At 39.3% G+C, this 27,346-nt stretch overlaps 1 protein-coding gene across 2 annotated transcripts in view; it reads left to right on the top strand.

Annotated features, from left to right (window-relative positions):
* Window positions 1-5,138: 5,138 nt before the first annotated feature.
* NSF (N-ethylmaleimide sensitive factor, vesicle fusing ATPase) overlaps window positions 5,139-27,346 on the top strand; it is a 148,796-nt gene continuing 126,588 nt past the window's right edge. For both annotated transcript variants that reach the window (XM_020873383.2, XM_020873384.2), the window contains exons 1-3: window positions 5,139-5,246; window positions 23,750-23,835; window positions 25,794-25,893. In XM_020873383.2, the coding sequence (XP_020729042.1) occupies window positions 5,235-5,246; window positions 23,750-23,835; window positions 25,794-25,893 (198 nt within the window). In that variant the 5' untranslated portion in view covers window positions 5,139-5,234. The remainder of the gene's footprint in view (window positions 5,247-23,749; window positions 23,836-25,793; window positions 25,894-27,346) is intronic.

Here is a 27,346-nt window from a genome sequence, read left to right on the forward strand (position 1 = left end):
TAAAATGCTGCATTGCATCAGCTGGTCTTCCTTTCTCCGAAAACTCTGTATCCTCTCTCCATTTTGTTCTGTTCTCTAGCCTTATCCATCATTTTGAGAAGTAGGTTTCTCTGACAGAAAACAAACAGATGGCGACTTCGTCTTCCTAAAATTGGCTATGATGGGGCCATAATAGGAAGTTTCAGGAAGGCTTCCTGAAAGCCTGGACTGAGGGCATAGGGGGCTGACCGATGGGCTATGATTGGAGGGGCAAGAATAAGGATCGCTATCCACATGAAGATGTTACAGTGTCCGAAATTTTGCTCTTAGAGATTTGTTTCTTTATTGCTTTCCTGGCAATATTCTCTTAAATTGCATACAGTCCTGAAAAGAGGAATGTATTATGTTACTAATACTGAAAGTACTTGGGAAAGAAAGGAGGGGCTGTAGAGGGAAGGGTATCAAAGGTTTTATGAAGATCACCTTTGTCTGCTTCACAAGGATCTTTTTCTTGTGCAAGGGGGCAGTGTAGGTCCTTCTTTCTGTCACACACACACACACACACACACACACACACACACACCCTGAAGATAGCTTCTGTCACATTGCAGAGCGCTGTTCCCTGAAACACCTGCATGCAGCCCTGTTGGAAGATCTCTGAAACCCACACCTTGATGTGACTAAAACCTCCTTTCTGTCCGCAATGTCATTTGTTTAGCCCCGGGATTCCAGACTAAAGTTCATTTTCCCTTAAATAACATGGAAATCAGCAAAACAGCACATTCTTTGTTAAATAAACTGGACAACAGAGCATCAGTTCACTTTATGTAGCTCACTATTGCTCTCATTTCTCAAAACACAGAAAAAGTTTATTTCCCCCTAGTTAAGTTGTTAGCATCACTGCTACAACCAGAATGTCCGAAAGTTACTCAGTCCCATTCTAAGGAAGCGATTATTAAGTGATGTTTAACCGGACATAATTTGAACATAGAATTATATCCATGGAGGGGCTTCCCTGGTGGCTCAGTGGTAAATTCCACCTACCAATGCAGGAGACACGGGTTCGATCACTGGTCCGGGAGGATCCCACATGCCATGGAGCAATGATGCCCATATGCTCTAGAGCTTGGGAACCTCAATTATTGAGCCCAAGTGCTGCAACTACTGAAGCCTGAGCACCCTAGAGCCTGTGCCAGCGAGAAACCCTCACACCACAACTAGAGAGTAGCACCCATCTCCACAACTAGAGAAAAGCCCACGCAATAATGAAGACCCAGCACAGCGCCCCCCTCAAAATCCAAAACATTAAATTTAAAAATATATATATATATATTCATGGAGTCCCCAAAACATTGAATCAGGCCTCCACCTCTAACTGCTGGTTACCTATCAGGGAGCAACGGGTGATACCAAGTTCACAGCGGAAAAGTTTGGAATCACTTCCTCGTCACCAGCAGGAAACATGGTGTATTAGTCAGGCTTCTCCAGAGAAACAGAACCAACAGGCTGTGTATATATAGGGAGATTTATTTTAAGAAATTGACTCATGTGATGCTGGAGGCTTGGCAAGTCCAAAAATCTGATGGGAGACACTAGAAAGCTGGAGATTCAGGAAAGAGCTGCCATTCAAGTCCAAAGTCATTCCACTGGAGAATTCTCTTTTTAAGTGGATGTGAGCCTTTTGTTCTATTCAGGCTTTCAGTTGATTAGATGAGGTCCATCCGCAGTGTGGAGAGCTATCTTACTCAAAGTCCACTGATTGAAATGTAGATCTCATCACCAAATACCCTCACGGAAACATTTAGAATAACGTTTGGTCAAGTATCTGGGCACCATGGCCCAGCCAAGTTAATGTGTAAAATTAACCATCACGGTGGGTCAGAGAGTAGCTTATCAGCAAGAGCTGACCTTCTCCCCACTTACCTCACTGTTCTCTATCTTGGGTATTGCTGCCTCCACTTCAGCAAGTCATCTTCTCTTCTCACCCTTCAGGTACTTGCTCCCCCTTTCCTCTCTGAGCCTATCCCTAGTCCCCTCTCCCACCTCCTCTCACCTGAAACAGTCCCCCTAGACCTTAGAAACTGACCTTAGTCATTTACATTGTAGGTTAAATTTAAATTATTGTAAGCTGTCATTTGGAGAAGGCAATGGCACTCCACTCCAGTACTCTTGCCTGCAGAATCCCATGGATGGAGGAGCCTGGTGGGCTGCAGCCCATGGGGTCGCTGAGTCGGACACGATTGAGCGACTTCACTTTCACTTTTCACTTTCATTCAATGGAGAAGGAAATGGCAACCCACTCCAGTGTTCTTGCCTGGAGAATCCCAGGGATGGGGGAGCCTGGTGGGTTGCCTTCTATGGGGTCGCACAGAGTCGGACACGACTGAAGCGACTTAGCAGTAGGAGCAAGCTGTCATACCCAGTTCTTCATTGAAAGGAAAGCAAATTAAAAGAGTTTCAGGGATCAATGACAAGCTGAGGGAGCTTTTGTTTGTTTTTTGTTTTTGAGGAAAGGAAAGACTGATTAAGTCACAGAAATCAAGACAAAGAGAGAGAAACAGATTTTACCAAGGACAGAAATTAGGTGGGATGTCACTGGTGGTCACATGATTAAGAATTTGCCTGCCAGTGCAGAGTACACATGTTCGATCCCTGGTCGGAGAAGATCCCACATGCCACGGAGCAATTACTGAAGCCCGAGCACCTAGAGCCCATTCTTCATAAGAGAAGCCATCGCAATGAGAAGCCAGAGCGCTGCAATGAAGAGTAGCCTCCACTTGCTGCAACTAGAAAAAGCCTGCTCGCAGCAACAATGACCTAGCACAGCCAAAAATAAAAATAAATTAAAACATAAAACAAGAGACTGGTATTTATTGAAAAAGAAAAAAAATCAGGTAAATTCCAGGGGGCTAGATAACCAAGCAGATGGCCTTTTCAGGATATCACTATTGGGGTAAATCAGCTCTTGCTTTTTTTCTGTTTTTCTTCCTCAGGATGGTCAAGGATGTAGTTGCTTGGGAGAGAGAGCATCTGACTGACTGAGTCTGGGTTTTGTGATCCTTCCCAGGTCAGGGGAGTGCTGGGTACCTTGTCTGACAATGCTTTTGAGACTACATGAACCCAGGTATCTGTGACCAGAAAAAAGGGGGAATGGATTTGGGGCAGCAAAAATGTGTGCTGCCTATCAACCCTGACTGTGAAGATTGCTCAGAAGGTGATGCAGAATCACCAGCAGTCCCACTGTTTCTAGGATGACCTTGGAATATTAGAGCAAGGCACAGATGGGATGCACAGACGTGTGACAACCTGGAGTGATATCTCAGAACCCTCCCCCACCCCCCCCCCCTCCCCCCCCCCCCGTGGAGGCTAAGCACCTCAAGGGCAGGAGCTCATGTCTGCCTGTTATTTCTTTGATGTGCAAGGCAGAGAGCCTTGCACATGAGTCCAGTGAATTGATACTCTTTGTGATTGGATACAAAGAACCCCCTATTATGTGTAGAAATGCTTGTAAGCTGACTCAGAGGAACCTTTCCAAGCATCCAGCAAGACTGTCTTTCCTAGATGAGAAACACTGCTCCTTGTCAGAGAGACTGAAGACATTCTCACTTGCAATCTAGCTTACCCAGCAAAACAAGGCAACACAGCAGAGGCATATATATATACAGTTGCTTATTCTCCGGCCTTGAAATAACATCAGATCAGTGTACTGACAGCCAGTGTCATCTTTTGGATCTGGTAATCATTTCGGCAAAATGTCTTTTATTTATACATTCAAAGTATCAAAAAATGCAAAACAACCTGTTAGGCTCATTGAATTATACCTCTCCCTTCCTAAATAAGGAACATGGGGCTCAGAGATGGGGAGAGAGTAGCAGAGCAAGGAAAAGGACGAGAATCTAAGACTTCTGACTCTCCAGTCTATTCTAACTATTTTTATAGTTTTTTTCAAGTTAATAGATCAGAGTTCAACTAGTTCCCTGGGTTTCCTGATGAACTCTCTGATCTGCCGATGATTAGTTAACATCTGATTTGTCCAAGAGCACAGTCTGGTTCTCAGGTGCAGTGTGAAAGTTTATGACACTCACCTGATTTTTTTCTTCTGCCCTCCCAACCCCCCAATCTTCAGGTCACTTATTGTTACTGGTTCTGCGTTTTAAGTCGCTAAAGCATGGCCAGCTCTTCTAATTCTTTCCTTTCCTCAAGTTGGAAAAAACTATTTCTTCTAACTAACTATGAAGGGAGGTAGCGGGGCAGAGTGGTCTAATTAACTGTGGAAAAGCTAAGACATCATTTCTTATTGTCTTGTGTAAATATGAAGAGAAATATAAGATAGTGGAGACAATAAAAGTGTCAGAGACCCTATTTGGGAGAACCTCTCTTCTTACAGAGCGCTGTTATCATTACCTATTCTGAGGAAATGTTGTGGTAGACAGCAGACGTTCAAGGTAAAAAAAAAAAAAGACCAAATTTAAGGCACAATTCATTCAAATTCCATATATATATACTGTCTAAAATGAACACTGGTAAATGACGAAAGGTTGTTAAGAGATAAACTTCCCTTTATACATAAACATACTTAATAAAATTATATAAAGACATAGAAACAATCACAATTCACTTATACATTTGAATGAAATCTTAAATCTGAGCTTTCCAGGCAGAACAAACTAAATGTAAACACCAAGGTCGATCATTTCCAGGTGCTAGGAAACAAGTCCGCCTACAATGAAAAGCCTGAATTCACAGAGAACTTGAACTCAGAACCCGCTCCACATCACTGATCTTCCCAGGGGGAAGCCCAGTACCTGCACTGGGGGCTCTTCTGTACATTTCACCCAAGTGAATCTGGAAGCATAAAGTTAAAAGGCCACTAAAGGGCAGAGATAAGCAGGAGCTCAATGGTTAAAAGTATCAAAATCCTTGCTACACAGCCCAGGGCAAACAGCCAGCTGTGATGACATTCGCAAAAGCAGCCCTGCAGAAAGTCACCAGCAGACACGTGCTAGATGGACAGTCACTGGCCCCCACCGCCCCAGGCAGCTGGAGTTCAAGATGGCGCCCCGTCCGCCCCGGACGGCCGCGGAACCCGCGCGCGTCCGGCGGAGCGGGGGCGCCGGCGCCGGGGACGCGGCCGGGCGCGCGCGGGCGTCAAGGCGGCAGCGCGCCTGCGCGAGGGCGGGCAGCGGGCGCGCGCGGCGGGGGCGGGCTCTGCCTAACGCGGAGCTGCAGCGGCGGAGCCGGACGTGTCCGTGAAGATGGCGGGCCGGGTGAGTGCCGGCCCGGGAGCCGCGGCTCGCGGCGGGGGTTCCAGGCTCGCGGGCAACGGGAGGTCCAGACGGCCTTCGGGGAGGGGAGTGAGTCTGAGCAAATGGGGTGTTGGAGGGGGCGGCAGGCCAGAGAAGGTGGGAAGTGAGGAGTGGTGGCAGGGGATTAACCCTCCTCAGAAACTCCTTCCCCCTTAGGAAGCTCGAGGGGAGGAGACCCCCTCGCAACCCAGGTCTCCTGGGTCTCCTTTAATTGTCCCATTCCATCCCTTGGGGCTTGTCCCCCTAGCTTCTCAGGGTAGCCGCAGGCTCGTGGCCGTCCCAGCCCGGGTCGGAGGGCTCGAGGGGTTTCCTCTTAAGAGGAGGGCTTGTTAGGTGCCTTCTCTGGAACAACTGCGGGGCATCTGTCCGCTCCATTGGGTCAAGGGCTGTGACAGGGACCATTAGGAACCCCATTTCTGGTTGTTCACAATCAGAGGTCTCGGGAAAGGAGGAGGGGGGTGCAAATGACTTTGGGTGTTAACCCTCGGCCATCAGGGGGACGTGTCACTGCCGGCTCAGGCAGAAATGCCTTGAGCTTGGAGTGGGGATGGATTGTAGGTGTCGCGTTTTGCTTTTATGAATGACAGTGGTTTTGAATGCAGCAGGGTATGTTGTAGTTTCGGGGTTTTAAATTTAACTTCCTCCTTTAGCCTCTGAGATCGCGGTGTAGTATGGGTTTGGCCAGGGGAGATAGGACTGGTTCTGTGCTTTACTGCAGTCTGCGTTGGGCAGGAACCTCTCTGAGGGATGGATCCTGCCTAGAGATTACTGGTCATAAACCTGGGGACGTTAACTGCGTCATTAGGGGATAAGGATGTGCTTGACTGATTTATTTCTACTGGAATATTTGAATAAGTTTGCATAGATTATGCATACATGCAAATAGACTCCCTGAACACAGTTGTAAGTCAGGAGATTCTAGAGTGAGAGGAGACCTTAAAGGTCATTTAATTAGGCCTCTTTCTCTTCTTTTCTCCACAGCCTTATCTTTTATCTGCAGTTTTATCCACAACTCCCTCCACCTGTGCTTCAGAGTCTGTCTCTCCGCATCTTCTAAGGAACCCCATTCCTGTGTATTCACCTGCTCCCTTTTAACAGCAAACTCAGGCTTTTTCCATCTTGAAACAAACCCTCCCTCCACCCCCACAGCTGTCACCTTTTCTCTCCCCACTTTACAGCCAGGAATCTTGATAAGAATTGTCTCATGTATTTGTCTCCCATTTGCCTTCCTCCCACTCATTCCTCAACCCACTGCAATCTGATTTCTGGTCCCATCATCCCAGTGAAGCATGCCTCTAAACTTAATTGATGTTTTTCATTCCTTGTCTTGCTGGATGTCTCAGCAGCGTTTGACATTGTTGACCATTGCCTCCTTCACGGAAAACGCTCTTGGCTTCAGCCTCCCTCCAGTTTTTAGGCAGACCACTCTTTTGCAGACTCACCCTCCTCTCTTCTGTTATTCAATGCAGATGTTCCTCAGGGCTGTGTCCTCACTGAGTGCTTTCTCCCCGGGCAATCTCTTCTAAGCCCAGTTTCAACTACTGTCTATATGTCAACGATATTCAGTATTTTACTCCCAGTCCAGACCTGTTCTTTAAATTCAAGGTCAGTATGCCAAACTGTTTAAAACCAAGACACCTCACACTCATCTTGTTCAAATGAACCCATGGTCTTATCCCACCTAATATTTTTACAGTTTGCTATATCAGTGAATGGCATCACAATCCACCCACCTATATAGGTTAGAAGCCTGGCGGATGGGGAGTGGGTCATTCCTTATATTTCTCCCTCACCAAGTAAAATTCATCACTGAGTTCTCTCCCCACCCAACCCTCCCCCAAAAAGGGAATTAATTATTAGAGCCAAAGAATCTGGCTTGGGCATTGCTGCTTTAAAATTGCTGCTTTAAACCGTATCCAAACACCCACTGGACTAGTTACATGGGTTTTGTCATTTTAATGTCCTAAAATTCTCTCCAATCTATCCATCCACCTCTTTACATCTTCATTTCCACCTGTTTTTCCCAAACCACTATCATTTCCGGCCCGGACTACTGCAGGAAGCTCCCAAGTAGTCTCCTTATGCCATTCACCACATTGATTATTCTCTTCCGTGCACATTGCTACTTAATCCCCCGCTTTAATACCATCTAATTACTTTTGGGAGAAGACCAAATCCTTAACTGGGCCTTTAAGGCCCTTTGTAGTTCTGCTCCTGCATCTCCACTCACCGTCTTACTCCCTCTGCTCGGGTTATATAAGCCTTTCCAATCCTTTAACCTCTTATCACAAGGACTTTGCGTGTGCTGTTCCCTTTCTTTATGATGTTCTGCTCCCACCCGTTTACCTCCTACTCACGGATCACTCAGCCTCTCAAGGGAGGCCTGTTCTGGTCCCACACCAAGTCAGATCCTGTGTTAATATGCTCTTCTCTCTCTTTTTAAACTTTTTATTTTATATTGGAGTATAGCCTGTTAACAATGTTGTGATAGTTTCAGGTGGACAGCAAAGGGACTCAGCCATACATATACATGTATCCATTCTCGCCCAAACTCCACTCTCCATATGTTCTTGAAGAACTGTATTCCTTTCCTTAGAGATTTTTCTGTCATTTAAAACTTTTTAGTGTGATTATTTGCCTCCACTGTTAGACTTTACTCTCCACGAAAGCAGAGACCTTATTAGTTTTGTATTTACTGTTATCAATGCTTTGTACCTGCCTGGGACAAAGATGCTCAGTACATTTTTGTTGGAAATGAATCTAATCTCTGTCTTAATACTTAAGTGATAGAGGGTGCTACACCATAAAGCTAGGCCATTTTAGTGTCATATTAGAAAGTCTTTTTTGTATGGGGTTCCAGCTAATTTTTATACATATTATTTCTTCTGTTTGAAATTGTAGAACTAAATGATTCCTTTTTCATGTGATAGCTCCCTCGCTGTTTGAAAACAGGCTACATATTCCCTCAGATTTTTCTCTTTTGCAAGTTAAACATCCCCAATTTCTCAAATATCCTATATTCCAAATCCTTCATCATTTAGGTGACTTTCCTTTGGAAATGTTCTCTTTTGTCAGTGTTTCTTCTATTGATAAAATGTGCTCAAGAGTCTAACACGGTGATCAGTGAAGAATCTTCTTGAACTATTATTCTCTGATGCTAGACAATACCATTACTAATACAGGCTAAAATTGTATTTGCTTTTTTCTGCAGTAAAGCACGCTCTTGGCCCATACTGAGTGCTCAGTGCTCAGTCGTGTCTGACTCTTTGCAACTCTATGGACTGTAACCCACCAGGCTCATCTGTACGTGGGATTTTTCAGGCAAGAATACTGGAGTGGATTGTTATTTCCTCCTCCAGGGGATCTTCCCTACCTAGGAACTGAACCCACATCTCCTGCATTGGCAGGCAGATTCTTTACCATTGAGCCACCTGGGAAGCCTGGCCCACCCATTACTGAACTTACAATCAATCACAGCTCCAGTTTTCTTTTAAAATCAGCAACCCACCCCCCCCACCATACCCCTAGATTCTAGGGTATTGTGCAGCTGTTTTATTGAACCTAAGTTTGAGACCTTACATTTGTCCCTTTTACATTTCACTTTTTGGGGGTCCATTTATGCTATCTGTTGAAGGTTTCTTTGATTCTTTCATTTTATGCAACATAGTAGTGCTCTTTTGCAGTTGTTTCATCCGTAGATCCATAGGTTTAATAACCCTGCCTTCTGTGTCTCCATTCTAGTCATTGATAAAAGGTAGTATATGATAGGGTCAGAAGCAGGCCTTGAGCATGCTGCTAGAGACTCTCTTCTCGCCTGGCACATATCAGTACACTTCAGGTACCATTGCTTAACTACAAATGTATCTCATTTAATCCGGACAAAACCTCCCTGCAAAGTAAATAGTATTAACTTTGTTTTACTCTGAGAGAGGGGCTTAGTAATTTGCGGGTTCACAGCCAGCAAGAAGCAGAGTTAGGATTTGAACTCAAGTCAGTTCCCCAATTTAGTTGACAGGGTATAAAGAGTAGATTTACCTTCTTACCTAAAACATTTTAGAGCCTCTGTCAAAGTTTAATTTTTAAAAACTACCTTCTACCTTTTGGAAAATCTAAACCCCTTTGGCCCATCTCAGATTGTCTTCTCTTGTCTTCTCTTCCTGTAGCCATAACTAACAACTACCTATCCATGTTTAACAAATAGGGTGAGCCTTGTAATTCTCTTAAAATGGGTTCTGTATTTCCTCTTTGTGGGAGAAAAGCTATCTTGAGTTACTGCTTTGGGTTGGTTTAGTTAATTTTGGCATTCTGACATCATCTTGTAAACGGTATTTATGTTCGCTCTATAACTGAAGATTTGTTGTATCACTGTTGCTGATGATAGCATTAGTAATCTGTATTTCTTTTCCTTTGCTTTTGCTATCCAAAAAAGAAAGCATCATATTTAGTCCATCTGGGAAACTGAAAAATAAGCTGTGTGATGTTATTCAGTATATAGCTCCAAGGTCATCAGAACTTGGTTAATCCCTAAATTACTTTGAAGTCCCTAATATTAAAAGTAAAGAACCTGAAAGAAAATAATTTTTGTCTTTATTGTTTTAGTGTATTTGTTATATGGGAAAAATATGGAATGACAAGTTGGATACATTTTATAATATGATCAATTTAAACATATCTGGTTCCTTTTGGCTTTTTGAAAGATTCAATTAGGTAATAGATTTTCTCAGCTCTTTTAAATTTTTGCTCCTAATAAATCAAGATGCTAACATTGTAATTCTTATTACTGACATTGACTGTAGACTCTTATTTATAAATGACCTCCATGGACAGATGGCTGCCACTGCCTCCGGCCCCCACACTGATTTTCAGAACTCTTATGCTGCAACTGCTCTGGAATCATGGAATGAGAAGCAGAGAAAAGAATCTGAAACATAGCCTTTATAGCTAAGGAGAGCTGACTCTAGGTAGGGAGAGGCTCCTTAGCGAAGTTCCTCTGGTGTTGCGTGCCAGGTCCCTTAAACTACCACTCAAACCACTCCTGAACTTTTTTGTACTTTTTCTTTCTTTTTAGATTTTATTTATTTATTTAGCTGAACCGAGTTTTAGTTGTGGCATGGAGGAGCTTTTAGTTGCAACTTGTGGGATCTAGTTCCCTGGCTGGGGATCAAACTCTGGCCCCCTGCTTTGGGAGCACCAAGTCTCAGACCTTGGACCACCAGGGAAGTCCCCTTGTACTCTTTATCTTTTAAAATTACTAGACATCTCACATATTGGAGATTTAGCAGTCCCTTTCTGAAAATATATATGCATTAGGGAGAATAAAACCAATGGATTGTTTTCTTCATAAATCCCTTACATCTAGTGGAGGTAATTTGTTTTAAGAAATAGGAGCAAGACAATGTTAACTAGGAATCTAAGGGAGAGAACACTCTTAGGTGTTGAAAAGGGTTTAGAAAGACGTTAGAAGTGAAATTTACCTCATCTGGCTGTTGGTCTGGATCAGGCTAGCATATTGAAAAAGCTCTTGTAGTCTAGTCCAGAAACCTAACCATTTATAACGTTTTTATGGGTGAATGATATCTTTACCAAAAACCAACCTTCAGATTGGAACACAGTGGTAAATTAGGGACAGTTCATGGGCAGTACCACAAGTCAAAACAAATAATTTAAAATGTCTCATAGTTCCATTTCTAAGTCAGAGTTTCCAAAGCATATCATCTTTTTGCAACCTTGTATGCAATAGTTACTGTTCTTGTGTGTCACTTTTGTGATTTTATTAAGATCTTCAAAAGCAGTACATTTTAGAAAACAAAATTGAACTCTTTACAGCACTATCAGATAGCTTCTTTCTGAAACCCAGAGGAATTGATAATTAAGGTGGGTATGTTCTTTATAAGTATTTAAGTCAGAGTGCAAAGGTGTAAGGTGAAAGTGTATTATTTTACTGCTGGAAATTCTTGAATTGGTGGAACAGTGAACTCTTGGAAGCAGCTGTGTTGGCAATGCACTAGGTGCTTGCTGTAATGCTATTCTGAAGGGTCCATACTCTGGTTATGGTGTATTAGGGGAAAATCTCTTAATGAAGTCCTTGATCATACTTCAGTGTTAATGCCCTTGAATGGGCTCTGAGACCCACCTTACATTGCCTTCAGTTTCCTAGTGATTCAAAGGCATGATTTCCTGCTTAATTTTTTTATGATGCAAACTAGATAGTCCTTGCATGACTGTAACTATTTCTAGCTCTGTGCATTTTAAACAAGAATAAGTCATATATATCTTAAGAGATTTCAAGTATGCTGAAAAGTACAGCAAATAATATATACCTATATCCATGCACTCACTGCCCAGATTGTAAAAGTTTTTACATATTGTGATATTTGCTTGATATCTTTTAATCCCCCAGAAATAGCCACTAGGCTAAAGCTGATATAAATCGTTTCTGTTCACGTCAATGTAGGTTTGTGTCCCTAACCAATATATTGTTTTGTGTGTTTTAAAAATGTATATAATGGTGTTATATCATATATCTCTTTCTGCAAGCTGAATTTTTTCATTTGAGATTGTCATGTTGGAATTATGTAGAGTTAGCTAATTATGTTTATTGTGTAGTAGTCTATTTTGTAAATATACCACAATTATCTGTTTTCTTAGAGGACAATTTAGGTGGTTTTCAAATTTTATTTCTTCTGGTACAAATACTCATACATACAGAAATACATATTTTTTGTCTATATCTCCTTGCATATGTATGTTGAATTTCTTTAGAATATGTCTAGAGACATGGATCTATACCCTGTTTGTAGAATTACTACATAGAATTGCTGGGTAATCAGTTACCTTTATCTTTACCTAGTTATACAAGTTTGTGTTCTTACCAACAGTATATGATTACCTATTCCTCATGTCCTCTCCAGCACTTAATATTGAGATATTTTAATTTGTACAGTATGATAGGTATAAAATAATACTGTTGTTTAAATTTGCAATTTTCCCTAATTACTAGTGAGATTGAGCATTTTTCATGTTGATCATTGGAGTTTCCTCTTCTGTGAATTACCTTTGCATATCCTTTGCCCATTTTTTGTTGTTGGGCTGTTTAGTAATGATCTTTTCATGTATGTCGAGTTTTAGATTTAAATTTTATTGTAGTTAAAACTACCCATTTTTAACTTCTGTGCATTAGTGTGCTTATATGTTTTAAGTGTGCTTATATGTGTATTATATATGCTTATATCTTTTCCCATTTTGAAGTCAGAAAGATTTGCTTTGAAAAGGTTTAATGGTTTGTTTTTCATATTTTGGTGTTTGATTCATCTGGAATTTATTTTTGTGTTTGGTGTGAATTAAGCTAATTTTATCTTTTCCATATATATAACCAGTTGTCTCAGTGTCATGTATTGAGTCCATCCTTTCTCCCACTGATCTGTAATGCTACCTCTGTTTTATATCCACTCTAAGTCCGAACTCTTTTCTGTTTAATTGTTCTCTTTGTCTGTATGTGCACCACTACCAGTGTCTTAATTGCCATAGCTTTAAAATTATTCTTGCTATCTGGTAGGGTTAGCTGCACATTTTTCTTCATTTGGCATTTCTTGGCCCTTTTCCATATGAATTTTAGGAGCAACCCAGTCCTTTAAATTTTTTTCTGTTTAAGTTTATTGCCATTGATTTTGGCTTATATTTTTTCCTTACGTTCCACAGTGGCAGGTGTAAAGATCATTTCAGTAAAACTGAGCTGACTTACTCTAAGAAGCTGATAAGCTGATTTCTTTCCTCCCTCTCTTCCTCTTTCCTTCCTTTTTTAAAACCATGAAGCCAAAAAGGGCTAATAATTTATTGCAACTTTGTGCTCTATAGATTTGAAATCAAGTGAATTAGCATCAGCTGTTTATGAGTAATGCAGAGTGTTTTGATCCTTTGCTAAATTCGGAATGAAGTGTTAAGTTCTGATGTATTTTGCGCTAGCTATGTAGATCTTTGGTAAGAGAAAATGGGAAAATTATTAAAGTAGCTAATATGCTGTCATTTTTGAAATCCAACGTTCACTTTTTAAAAAAATTATTATTGTTACTTTTTGGCCAAGCAACTTGCGGGGTCTTTGTTCCCCCATCAGAAAGTGAACCTGTGCCCTGAGCAGTGAAAGTGGTGAGCCCTTATCATTGACCAGCCAGGGAATTCCCATCACTGGTGGGTTTTTTTTTAGTGTAAAGTGTTTTTTAGTGTTACATGCTTATGAACAAACATTTTCTTAATTAGACAATGAAACTAGAAATTATCACTAATTCTGAGTCTTCCCAAAAATATCAGTTTTTGGGAGATTAAAACAGTTATCCTAGTTACTTTTCTCCTGGAGAATAGTACTGACAGAATTTTGTGAGATGGTAGCAAACTTAGATCCCACTGTTTAGAACAGAGCCTGGCATGGAATGATTGTTGAATGGATGAATGACTGTTTCTGATTAACCTAGTAAATTATAATTTTGGACAAGTTGTGTAGTTGTATTTTAATGTTATGTTCTCTGCCAAGCTGCTGAATACTCTTATTTATTCTGTTATCCAAGTCATTAGTAATATAGCACAGATCTAATTTTAAAGAGCTGCTGACCTTCAATAAAGTCCTTTTTTGGATCTTCATTTATGAAGTCTAAGTTTTTTGTTTATATAGACTTTGAATCAGTTTACTACTTATCAAGCATCATAGTAAACTTAATTATAAACTTTTATCAAGGTAAAGGATGAAATGGACAAAGAACATTATTGAAGCCTTCTTTCGTATATTCTCTTCTATTGTAGAAGGAAATGAACCTTTTTTTTTTTTTTAAAGTTTGCTTCTCTTAGTGCATTGATTCTCAAAGTAGAATCTGTAGACCAGCTAATGAGCATCACCTGAGAACTTGTTAGAAGTACAGATTCTCCCCCTCACCTTGATTAAATTAGAAACTCTGGGGGTGGGGCCCCTGCAATCCCTTAAGAGTTCTGTAGGTAATTCTGGAGAGTGCTTAAGTTGAGGGCCTTTGATTTAGGATTGTAAGTAAGCTCTTGGATTCAATTTCTTACAAATTGTTGATGATTCCCCCCCAGATCTCCTTCCAAATGTATACTCAACCTTGTTATTTCTGGATTTCAGGGTTATTGAATTGTCTTTCCTTTAATACCTTCACCTATATCCAATTTTCAGACATTTAAGAAAACACAAGTTATTTCCTGATTCAAGAATCAGGTACCCTGACTGGCCTTGAAATACTAGATAGCATAGTAACTACAGTTAATTTTAAAAATATTGTATTCTTGAGATTTGCTAAGACAATAAATCTTAAGTGTTCTTACCACACACACAAAGTGGTAACTCTGTGAGTTGATGGGTCTGTTAATTAGCTTGTTACCGTAATCATTATGCAAGGTATACTTGTATCAGAACACCATATTGTATACCTTAGGCAAAATTCCCATAAAGCTGAACATGTGCCTGTATGCCTGTGATCCAGCTGTTCTACTGGAGAGGGTAGGGGTAGGGGAGTGTGTGTGTGTACATGTATATATGTGTGTATACACGTGTGTGTGTGTGTGTGTGTATAGTATAGATATCCAATAGAAATGCATAGGCATGTTATTCGAAAGACATGTATGAACATATTGTTAGCAACAGTATTCATGATTAAGAACTGGAAACAACTCATGGATAAATAGTAGTGGCATATTCATATAATTATACACTATAAAAAACAAGGAAAATGAGCTATTGCTGCATGCCAAAACTTAGATAAGTCTTGTAATCATAATATTGAAGGGTAGAAGTCAGACATGGAATAATACATGGTATGCTAAGTTGCTTCAGTCGTGTCTAACTCTGCGACCCTATGGACCATAGCCCACCAGGCTCTTTTGTCCATGGGATACTCCAGGCACGAATACTGAAGTGATTCCATTTATATAAAATTTTCAGCAGGCTAAACTCATCTGTTTGATTTCTATCTCTGGTGGTAGAAACAAGAGAGTGATTTTTTTAGATAAATTGAACTTCATCAAAATTTAACATTTTCATATATCAAGGGACACTATCGAGACATGGAGAGCCCACAAAATGTGAGAAAATATTTAATAATCATATGTCTGATAAAAGTCTAGTATCCAGAATGTATAAAAAACTGTTACAATTCAACAATAAAAAGAAACCCAATTTTTAAATGGGCAGAGGATTTGAATAGCTATTTCTCCAAATAATATGTGAAAATAACCAATAAGCACATGAAAGATACATGGTCACCATCATAGTCATTAGAGAAATAAAAATCAAAGCCAGAGTGAAACACTACCTCACACCCACTAGGATGGCTATGGTTTAAAAAAGGTGATGATGTAGAGAATTTGGGACCCTTATATACTGCTGGTGCGAATGTGAAATGGTGCAACCATTGTGGGAAACAGTTTGGCAGTTCTTCAAAAAGTTAAACATAGAATGATCCCGCAAGTCCAGCAAGTGATTGAAAATGTATGTTCATAGATAAACTTGTACATGAATGTTCATAGCAGCATTATTCATAGTAGCCAAAAAGTGGAAATTATCCATCAGCTAATATAGATAAATGTGGGTTATTCATACAATGAAATGAGATCCAGCCCTGGAAAGGAATGGTGTGCCATTATGTGCAACCGCATTGATGATCTTGAGAACATTATGCTGAGTGAAAGAAGCCAGTCACAAAGATGACAGATTGTATGATGCTATTTATATGAAATGTTCAGAATAGGCACGTCCATAGAGATAGAAAATAGATTAGTGGTTGCCAAGGGATGAGGGAGGCGAGCGTTCAGACTAACTGCTGATGGGTACAGGGTGTCTTTTTGGAGGGCTGGAAGTGTCCTGGAATTAGAGAGTGGTGATCATTACACGGCATGGCAGATATACTAAACCCACTGAAGTGAAGCTTTCCACCTCCCTGCACATGTGAGATGTGTGTCTTAAGATGCTTCTGTAAGGTTAAGAAGAGGATGCTATGATCCTTGAATGGGACCAAGTGGAGCTCCATTATGGACTTGAGTCAAATTAGAGGTAGCTGTGGGATTAAAACACAATCTTTTAGTTTATTCACCTAAAATTAGACTTTTTTTTTTCCTTTTCTAAGTCTACAAAATTCAGAATGAGTCATGTTTAAAAAGTCATTTAGAGAGAAGTAATATTCTTGTGTTATGAGAAAACAAAAATGTTAGCTAGAGTGAGGCAAATAATGTTCTTTAGATTTTGGCAGCAGGAAAGAGAATTGTGAGCTAGGGTGTTTGCAGGTGTGTAAAGCTTTTAAAACAGTGCCTCACATGTAATAAGCTCTCAAAACACATTAGCTATTATTATTATTGACACTGCCCCCCCCCCCCAGCCACCAAGTGTATAATCAGTTGTCTCAATGCCTTTTATTGAATAATTCAGTTTTCCTCTACTGTTTCAGAATTTTACCTATTAAGTTCTTGCCTGGTTCTGTTTCTGGATTGCTTTTTCTACTTCACTGAACTGTTTCTATACTAGTACTAGGTATTTTTTTGTGGTTTTTTTGAACTGTACCAGCCAGCTTGTGGGATCTTAGTTTCCTAACCAGGAACCCAAGCTCTCAGTGAAAGCACAGAATCCTAACCACTGGACCGCCAGGGAATTCCACTGCATCGTTTTAGTTCCTGTGTATGGTGTGTCTAGTAGGGCCAGTCTCATTCTTTCTGAAATTTTGCTTGGCAGCTTTCACAAATTAGAAAAAATTTTGTTTCCCTCTCATTTTGCCTACTACTTACTATTACTTTGCCCGTTACAGTGTAGATTGAATTTGCTAAAGTTCCATTGGGATTTTCTTATAATTACATTACATATATAGGTTAATTTGGAGTTGATGATATCCTTACAGTATGTGCTTCTGTTGGTTTTCTTCATATGGATCTTATATTGATTAACTTTCTAGATATATTTCTCAAACATTTTTTTAAAATTCCACAAATATTTATTGAGTGCCTGTTACTTTGTTACAGGTACTTCTCCAAATTTTAAAGTAATGTGTTTTGACGTGTTAATGAACTTTCACAAATTAATGCAGTCATGGAGAGGAAATTATTCACAAAGCCAAGGACTCAGTTAACTAGTTTATGATTTGGTGTTCATTTTAATGCTGAATCATTGGTTAATCTGCTCAGTATAAATAAAATTTTGACTCTTCGTATATTTATCAAGAGATTCTGTCTTTCAGAGCATATTTTGTAATTTCTTACTGAGCTTATTAATAAAAAGTATGTTTTCTTAATTTATGAACAAAAGTCCTTGTCACACTGTAGTCAAAGAAAACTAGATTTAACCAACATGGTTTAATTAAGAAGAAAAAACACAAGAAGTAAATTATGAGACCTTGTCTTATATTTTCATGAATAATGACAGCATCCTTACAGTTATTTTCCTAATGTGTGAGGTCATCACTGTCTGTGTAGAAACAAAGATCTGAAATGAAATATACCATCAGTTAACTTTAATACAAAACTTTTAATTTGGCTAGTAAAGTAACACCTATTTATTTTTTAAGTTGGGAAGTGCAGAAAAGAGGAAAATTAATCACTCGTAGTCCCATTTTCCAGTCACAGTTGTTTTTTACATTTTGATGTGTTTTTATTTAATTGCTTTGCTATACTTAAAAATATAAAACTGTAAAGTAAAATATATGTATACACACATATATGTATACTGTTCTGTGATTGAGGATATATGAAGTAGATGACACCACCCTTATGGCAGAAAGTGAAGAACTAAAGAGCCTCTTGATGAAAGTGAAAGAGGAAGAGTGAAAAATTTGGCTTAAAGCTCGACATTCAGAAAACTAAGATCATGGCATCCGGTCCCATCACTTCATGGCAAATAGATGGGGAAACAGAGGCTGACTTTATTTTTTGGGGCTCTAAAATCACTGCAGATGGTGACTGCAGCCATGAAATTAAAAGACACTTACTCCTTGGAAGGAAAATTATGACCAACCTAGACAGCATATTAAAGAGCAGAGACATTACTTTGCCTACAAAGGTCCATCTAGTCAAGGCTATGGTTTTTTCGTTGGTCATGTTTGGATGCGAGAGTTGGACTGTGAAGAAAGCTGAGTGCCGAAGAATTGATGCTTTTGAACTGTGGTGTTGGAGAAGACTCTTGAGAGTCCCTTGGACTGCAAGGAGATCCAACCAGTCCATCCTAAAGGAGATCAGTCCTGGGTGTTCATTGGAAGGACTGATGCTGAAGCTGAAACTTCAATACTTTGGCCACCTGATGTGAAGAGCTGACTCATTTGAAAAGCCCCTGATGCTGGGAAAGATTGAGGGCAGGACGAGAAGGGGACGACAGAGGATAAAGTGGTTGGATGGCATCACGGATTCAATGGACATGGGTTTGGGTGGACTCCGGGAGTTGGTGATGGACAGGGAGGCCTGGTGTGCTGTGGTTCATGGGGTCTCGAAGAGTCGGACACGACTGAGTGACTGAACTGAAGTGAACTGATATGAAGTAGACAAGTTTTAGTTTACATAGCTATCATTTTGAAATAGGACTTTTAATTTGCTTCTAATTCATCACTGTAAAGTAATGCCATAGAGGATGACTTTGTACATAAAAGTTCTCTGTATTTAAAATTTTTTTTCTAAGATAAGCGTTATTTATTGTAAAAATAGTTCCAACCATTCAGAACTCTGAAAAGTGAAGATGTTTCACTTACACCTTCTTGTTTCACCTCAATGATAACTACTGTTAACAATTTACTGTCTTTTTTTAAATTAAAAACCATACTCTACATACTATTTTATAATACTGTTTTACACCTTTTTTAAAACTTAGCACTATGTTGTGGATATTCCCCTTGTCAGTACATACAGAGGTACCTTGACCTTTTAAATAGCTGCATACTTGTAATGCTTTTAACCATGGTGCTGTTCATGGCATTTATTTAGCTTTAGGTTGTGAATTTTTTTTCTATTGCATATCTCTATGACAGTCATAATAATAGTAGCTGAGATATATTGAGTATTTACTCTGTACCAGGTAAGTCATAGTATCTCCTTTAATCCTCTTGTGTATGTTTGGGTAGGTGTGTATTTTTTCCCATGTCCTCATGTTTCTGTTCCTGTCCAGAGGGAGAGTAGAACTTTAGATCAAATTCCCTTGCCTCTTAAAGAAGAATTATTACAGGGGAAAAAAAGGTCTTAACTCTTCTCGGAAGGAAGAATTGCCAGTCTTAGTATGAGACACACACAGGAGTGTAGGTTTTATACTACCTCTTTTTATATCCTGTGCCCAGGACTGGCAGGCCAATACGATCAGTAACCTTAGACTGGCCTTTTAGAGGTAGATCTGGCCATTCTTCTAGTTTATTATTTCTGCAGTTGAGATGAGACCTGGTTGGAAAGGGAACTGTCTGTTCTGGAAACCTAGCTCTCTCTTTTTCAGTAGGCAAGAGATTGGGTCTCTTGATTAGGTCTTTGTTGCATGAGTGTAGGTATCTTGTATCCAAACTATATTTTGTAATTTGAACATTTATACCATCTTTGCAATGGGAATTATTGGAGATTGCCCAACCATTAAAAAAAAAATCAGACTGTCATTTCTCAACTTCCTTGAGGTATAACCTCTGCACAATAAAATATGATGAAGACATAGAACTATCTCAAAAAATTACTTCTTGCATTTTTGCTGTCCATTTCACCCCCATCCCAGTCAATCACTGATTTTGTGTGTATATGGTTATTCTAGATTAATTTTGTCTCTTCTAAGATTTCTTCTGATTATAAGATGAGGCTTATATAACATAGGATGAACTCTTTTAAGCATCTGGCTTTACTCAGCATTATGTTTTGAGGTTTATGCATGTTGTTATGTATCAGGAGGTAGTTTCCTTTTAATTGCTGGGTAGTATCCATTGTATGCCTGTGCCACAATTTGTTCATCCATTCAACTGCTGGTAGATCGTTGTGTTGTTTCCATTTTTGATTTATGAATAAAGTTGCTGTGGACATTTGTGTACAAGTCATTGTTTTCATTTCTCTTGACTTAAAACCTAGGGATAGATCTGCTGGGGCACATTGATCTATCAAGAAACTGCATCATATCTTTGCCAGTATTTAGTGCTGTCAGCTTTTTACATTTTCCTTTGTGTGTGTGTGTGTGTGTGTGTGTTTCTTTCGAATACCAAAACGGGAACTCTTTTTTTTTTTCCAATGTAATTTTGTAAAGGAATTGTAAGGCCCTATGGGATGTCAGGAGGTTAATCTATGTGAATAGTTACTAGTCTGAGATGGATAATGTGGAGGGTATTCTTAACAGGCTCTCTGCAAGATTACTATAGGACATACAAGTTTGACTTATGTCTGCCTATCACTTCTAGGCCCGCAGAACTTCAGAATTTTAATGGAAATTATTATTTCAGGAGTCATAGCAGAGTGATTCCATAGGCCTGAAGACAGGTATTACTGATGGCCTTTCTCACAGTGCTTTAGACTAGCAACGTCCAATGAAACTGTGTGCAGTGATCCCTAATAGCCGTGTGTGGCTTTTGAAATGTGACTAGTGCACCTGAAGAACTGAATTTTAAAATTTTAATTAGTTTTAATTTTAATAACGTGTCTAGTGGTTATTTTATTGCACAGTACATTTCTAAAATGTTATTTTTCAGGAAGCACATAGTTGAGTGAGACTTGTTAGTTGAGCTGGCTCTGGAGCAGGTTCATATAGTTTGTCCTACTTCCCTTTCCTGTGGAGGAATTTGTGTCTCTGGAGACATGTAACCTAGGCCTGAAGCACCACAGAGAAGACCAGTGGATTCATGAGTGTTGCAGTTATTTGTAATGAGGTACTTTTAATCAGGTACTGCACGCTTTGTTTTTTTCCTTTTTAATTTTGCCCTACTAATTCTTCAGTAAAAAATAAAGCATATACTTAAAAATCTAATTTTTAAAGTGAAACTTTGGACAAAAAGTATGTTATTTAAATTTGAAAAACTGCAGTGTTGTCCAGAGGAGTCCTGGTTACACCCCTCCTCCATTTTCTTTTTTTTTTGGATGAGAAGAAGCCCATTCTCTTCCTGTACTTTAAAGGCTCTCACATAAGTAATGATGTAATTTGTTGTTAGTCGCTCAGTTGTGTCCGACTCTTTGCGACCTGATGGACTGTAGCCCTCCAGGCTCCTCTGTCCATGGAATTTTCCAGGCAAGAGTATTGGAGTGAGTTGCCATGCCCTTCTCTAGAGGATCTTCCTGACCCAGGGATCAAACCCGGGTCCCATGCATTGCAGGCAGATCAGGGAAACTCAATGATATAATTACTTCGGCTCAAGTTTCCTTTAAATGTTTGTTGAGATTTTCATACTTTTGAGAAGCAATGAATTAATAATTTTTTACATTTCAAGGTTATTAAGGAAAATATTATATAGTCTTCAGACAGTTAAATAGTTAACTGGTAAGTCAAATAGTTAAACTTATAACTAAAATTTCCTGTCAGTTTCAATATGTTCATTTCACAGTAGTTATATGGACATTGTGGCTGTGCTTTTGTCATTGTTTCCTAGAGGCAAGGTCAGTATTAGAAAAACTGGAATTTTCCTTTGGCATTATTGTGATAAGTAAACAGCTACTATTTATAGGGACTTATATTCTGGTGAGAAAATGAGATATCCTGCTTGGCTTGCCATAAAAACACAGATGCTTCTAGATTCCAGTAGGGAGGCCTTTTGCTCATAGCATCTGTTTCAGTTACCCAGGGGGCCAGATGATTTCTACAGACTTTTTCACTCTTTTTTAAAGGACACCAGATCTTTGACAAGAAAGCAAGTTCACAAAGGAAAAGGTTAAATTAGCATTTTGTAAATTTTTAAATAACTTTGGGTGTATCAATTCTGTGTTAATTGTATCACTTCCTAAATAACCTTGAAATATCCTTTCCATCCATGTTCTTTGAATTGTTTATTCTGCAGTTGAGGTAGATTGTATTGATCCATAAGTTCATCTGTTCAACAAATGTTTGATGAGCACTGACTGTATCCAGGCCCTGTCTCAGCCTTGGGAACCATAGACACGAACAGGGTACAGTCTCAGTCCTTGAGAATCTTCTGTCTTTCATGCAGTATAAACAGACAGTAAAAATTTTAAATTCTTCCATTTGACATTTGTCTTTCCAGAAGGGGAAGGTGTTTAGGAAGGTCTTCTAAAAGATGTAATTCCTGAGCTGAGAAATTGTGGGACAAGTAGGAGTTGACTAGGCACGGGGCTCAGAGTTAGGGAAGAGAGGAGAATGTAAGAGAAAAAAGCTTTTGTAGGTGAGAGAGACTCCAGGGTGAGTGGGAAACAAGGTCTGCACATTTTGGTCAGGTGGCTGGTCAGACTGTGACTATGGGCAGAAATACTGTCTCATTCGGAAAGCAGACTTGTGACCTAAACCTTATTTGTGTCATGTTCTAAATTATACCCCAAAGGATTATCCTGCAAACTCTTTAGGTGCACATGCCCTGCTTTAGAGTCCAGTGCTCTGAACGGCTGGGATGGCTATGTTGAAACTAGCCTTTTAGTTTCAAACCAAAGCAAAGCAGAGTGATTTATTTTCCCTTATAAATTTGTATTTGGAAGACAAATTTACTGGGAATCAGCTTTGGGTTGATGTTTGAAGAATGAGCACTTTAGTCATAAATGGATTATGATTGTCATATTCACTAATTAGGAAACCCTAAAGGTTGGAGGAAAGATTATTGGTTACATTCATTATATGAAGAAATGTTTTTCTCATAGCTGTTGGCCAAAAGGACAGTTAATTGCCATTTTATCTTAAATATACCTTTAATTATTTTTGTTGGGAGATATTTGGAAGATAGTTTTTATTAGTCTACGGGAGATATGATTCATACTACTTGGGATCTCTTATGAAGAAATGCTTTTTCATGATACACTTTATCAAATTTATCTCATTGCATTTTTATCAGTCGGGATCTTTTATTTTTTTGAAGAAATGGAAAACCCAACTCAAGTAAGCTTGAGGAAAAGGGAATTTATTGACTCAGCCAGCTTTCAAAACTGGTCTCCAGGGCTTTAACTTCTTTGTCAGGTCTGAGTTTCAAGGTGTCTGTCTTCCTCGCCTTTGCTTTCTTTGTGGTAGTTTTATTCTTTCAGGGCAGAAAGTCCTTCTTCATGTGGTGGTGATGCAAGGGAGAGTGCCTGTCTTCTAGCACCTGTCTGTGTAAAATCCCATGGATGGATTAGAATTCTGATGATAGCCTGTGTGCTGTGATTGGCAGGCCCTCAGGAGCACACGGAATGGGAAAGGAACAGTTTCCGAAAGGCAGGGTTTGCTATTACCACAGAGGAAGGAGTCAAAAACATTGTATTTATTACAAGTAATGGGAGATAGAGAACAGGAAGGCATAACATATTCTTTAAGGATATAAAAGGTGACTTAATTTTGTTTTCCTAATCATTGATTCTTATAGAGTATGCAAGCTGCAAGATGTCCTACAGATGAATTATCTTTAACTAACTGTGCAGTTGTGAATGAAAAGGATTTCCAGTCTGGCCAGTGAGTATCTGACTTCATTTTCTTCTTACCCGCAAAGTGGTATTTTAGAAACTTGTCAAGAGTCGTTGTTTTTTGGGGGGGGTGGGGGGAACATTGGAGTGTAAGTTTTTCAATTCCTCTTGCTGAATTGGAAAATGGAAGAGATGAAAAAGAGTTGTGTACTGCATCAAATTTTGATAAATACAGTGTTTTCTAAGTCATGCATAGTTTTTTATATGTAACTTTATTTTTTCATTGGTTTTCTTAGCAGAGCTAAGCATACTGGTTATATGACTCATTATATAGCGTAGTCATTAGGTTTTTGGCTCTGGAGTCAGATGGTCTGCATTTTGATCCTGGTTCTGCCTATTACAAACTGGGTGACTGTGGGTAAGTTATTTACCCTGACTGTGCCTCAGTGTGTTGATCTGTAAAATGGGGATGATGATACCATCTTCTTCAGGGTATTTGTGAATATTGAGTTACACAAATAAATCACTTAGAACAGTGCCTACCACATTAGTAGGTCCTTAGCAAATATTAGCTGTTTAATCATTGTTACTCTGACAACCCCAGAGACAATTGGAAGATGAACAACTGTAGAATCTTAATAAGCATTTTTCATTGTCATTTTTTAAAAAATTATTTATTTTTTAATTGAAGGTTAATTGCTTTACAGAATTTTGTTATTTTCTGTCATACAGCATGACTCATTGTCATTTATTTCAATTTGTTCACATCACCCACTGCCTGAACTTCTAGATACCATGCTATCAAGTTCAGTGCCATCCGTGTGCTTCTAAGGTTGGTAGAAATAAGGACATGAAGGGTCAGTACCAGAAGGCAGGCTAGGGAAATGAGGAAGGAAGTGGGATTTTAGCTGAGCCTTTTTCTGTTTTTAAAACTATCTTCGAAATACATGAGTTTCACAGAGATAGAATTGCTAACTGTGGTTTTTGTCCTCAAGAGTAGAGGGCTACGTTACATGATCGTATTACCATTCTTTCCAGTCCTAAAAATTCTGTGACACAAAACTTTCTACATATAAACTGGACTATATATTATATATAATCAGTGTGAGAATTTGCTAATGGAATTCTTTTACATGTCAAGTGTTCACTGTACACATGATGGGGTTACTTAAAATATAGTGGATATAAGGAACTTGTGTCCTACTGACAAAATGGTATGTATGGAAATGTTAGCCATTAATATTTTTTTAAATTATAATATTCTAAAAGATAATTTTTAAAAAGATAGTGTTGCTGTAACAAGAGTTTGAAGCTTCTGTCTCCTACACAGTCTTGTGAGTTTCTTGGTATAGGAGATTTATCATGAGATAACTATATTTCACCTATTTACTTGTTGTGTTTACTTCTGAGCAGGGTGAATTAGAACAAAATGCTTTGAAATAGTAAATATTGATATCTATATGAAAGCTGATATATTTCATGAAAATTTTTCATTTTTACCAGCTTTTAAATTTTATAGGCTGTTATTATTTCAACCTGTTGTGGAAATCTGCAAAGAGATTTAAGGAATAGTCCTAAAAGCTAACTTTTTTTGGACTGCCATAGCCATGGCTCTTCTATTTCCTTTAGTCTAGTTAGTATGTGAAATAGTTCTCAGGAGAGGAAATTCATCTGATTTTTACTTAGTCTCAGGTACATCAGTGCCTTCAATTTTATGTAAACTGGAAATGTAATGGGGTTGATGTTTCAGATGGCATGTACTCTCTTGAACTTGGTCTTGATTCTGCTTGATGTCTGTTTGGCCCAAGGTGGTCCTTATGCCTAGAGCACATTGTGAATTGCTGACAATTTGTGGAAATGAAATTTGTGGTCCTATTTCTTCAGGACGTATAATGCCATGTTTTCACTTGGTCCTCATCAAGCATCATCTGTTGGAAATGAGCTTATTAGAGTTGATGTTCTTTATTTCCCTTGACATGGAGTGTTGACTGTGTTTCTGTCTTATAGGCATGTACTTGTGAGGACCTCCCCCAACCACAGGTATACATTTACACTGAGGACCCACCCATCTGTGGTTCCAGGGAGCATTGCATTCAGCTTACCTCAGGTAACTAGGATGTGAATTTATTCTCCTCTGATCTTGAAAGTCGTAAAAGAATCAATTCACTTAAAGCAAGCTGTATCACCCTGTAATGATATTGATTCATATTGAAGAAAACCATCTAGGTGTTATATAAGGAATTTAAAGATAAATTCTTAATTGCCAGTTTCTACCGTATCTGTCTTTTATTGCCTTGATTTTTCCCCCAATTAAAAAAAAGTAATTCTGCAGTGATTTCAGTTAGCTATCAGACAGTGTCAAGTTATTTTAATGTTAGCTCTCAGGGTAATAGAGAATATATAAAAATAGCACTTATATCTAAAATTGACATCTAATAATAGCGTTTTTAAAATACAATGATGTTAGACTAAAGAACATGATATGAGTAGGGCTTCCCCGATGGCTCAGTGATAAAGAATCTGCCTTCAGTGCAGGAGACACAGGAGCATGTGGGTTCAATCCCTGAGTCAGGAAGATCCCCTGGAGAAGGAAATGGGAACCCACACCACTATTCTTGCCTGGAGAATCCCATGGACAGAAGAGCCTAACCGGCTACATTCCAAACAGTCACAAAGAGTCGAACATGCCTGAGTGACTAAGCACAGTTGTTATTTCAAATTACAGCCTGACTTGCTGGGCTTCCATAATAAGTGGAAGGATTATGATTAGATTTATAGCTGTTGGTAGATCCTGTGGAGGGGAAATTGCCTACCACTCTTGCAGGCACATAATATATAATACAGGAGCATTGCAAGTACTAGTCTGTGTCCTTTCCTCCCTTGTCATCTTACTCAGGCTGCTGATCCCTAGTCCTGAACAGGGCAGATGCAGCCCTTACTCCTGTACTATGCCAGTTGATTGCGGCCCTCCCACCCCTGGAAGTTTAGGGAAAGAGATCAAAAGGAGAGTTAACTCCTTAAGGAACTGTTAAAGATCTCCTGAATCCCTCACATGTTATGGGAAATCTTCATTTGCTATTCCCTTTCCCCTTTTGGATGCCTCTGTAGTATCAGGACTGCTTTTTGCATTTGTTTATATAGATCAAAGGTTTGGAATATTCTGGGGCTTACCAGCTTTCTCAGAGCTAAATTTGGGACTCAGCTGGCCAGAAATGGGATTTCTAACCATTTTTCCTTGTCTCTCTGCTTTAAAAAAAAAAATTTCCCCAGCATTTACTATAGACCAAGTGCTACTCTTAAGTGCTTTTGCATGTGTTCCCTCATTTAATTCTCTCAACAACCCCAAATGATGGATACTATTATCATCATCCTTGAGGCTATCTCTGGGTGTAGAACCTAAATGTGGCTGCTCTGTGACCCCAAATCTGGGCTTAACCAGTGTGCCTCTGCATCTCTGGTTGGCCGGGAAGTGGGATGGAGTATGACAGAAAAGAGAAGTGAAGGGTGGAGAGGAGGTGAGAAAGCTGGCGGGGAGAGCGCTTGTTGCATGTATTCAAAAC

Source organism: Odocoileus virginianus, chromosome 17 (assembly GCF_023699985.2).
Source record: "Odocoileus virginianus isolate 20LAN1187 ecotype Illinois chromosome 17, Ovbor_1.2, whole genome shotgun sequence".
In the NCBI taxonomy this organism is placed as follows: Eukaryota; Metazoa; Chordata; class Mammalia; order Artiodactyla; family Cervidae; genus Odocoileus; species Odocoileus virginianus.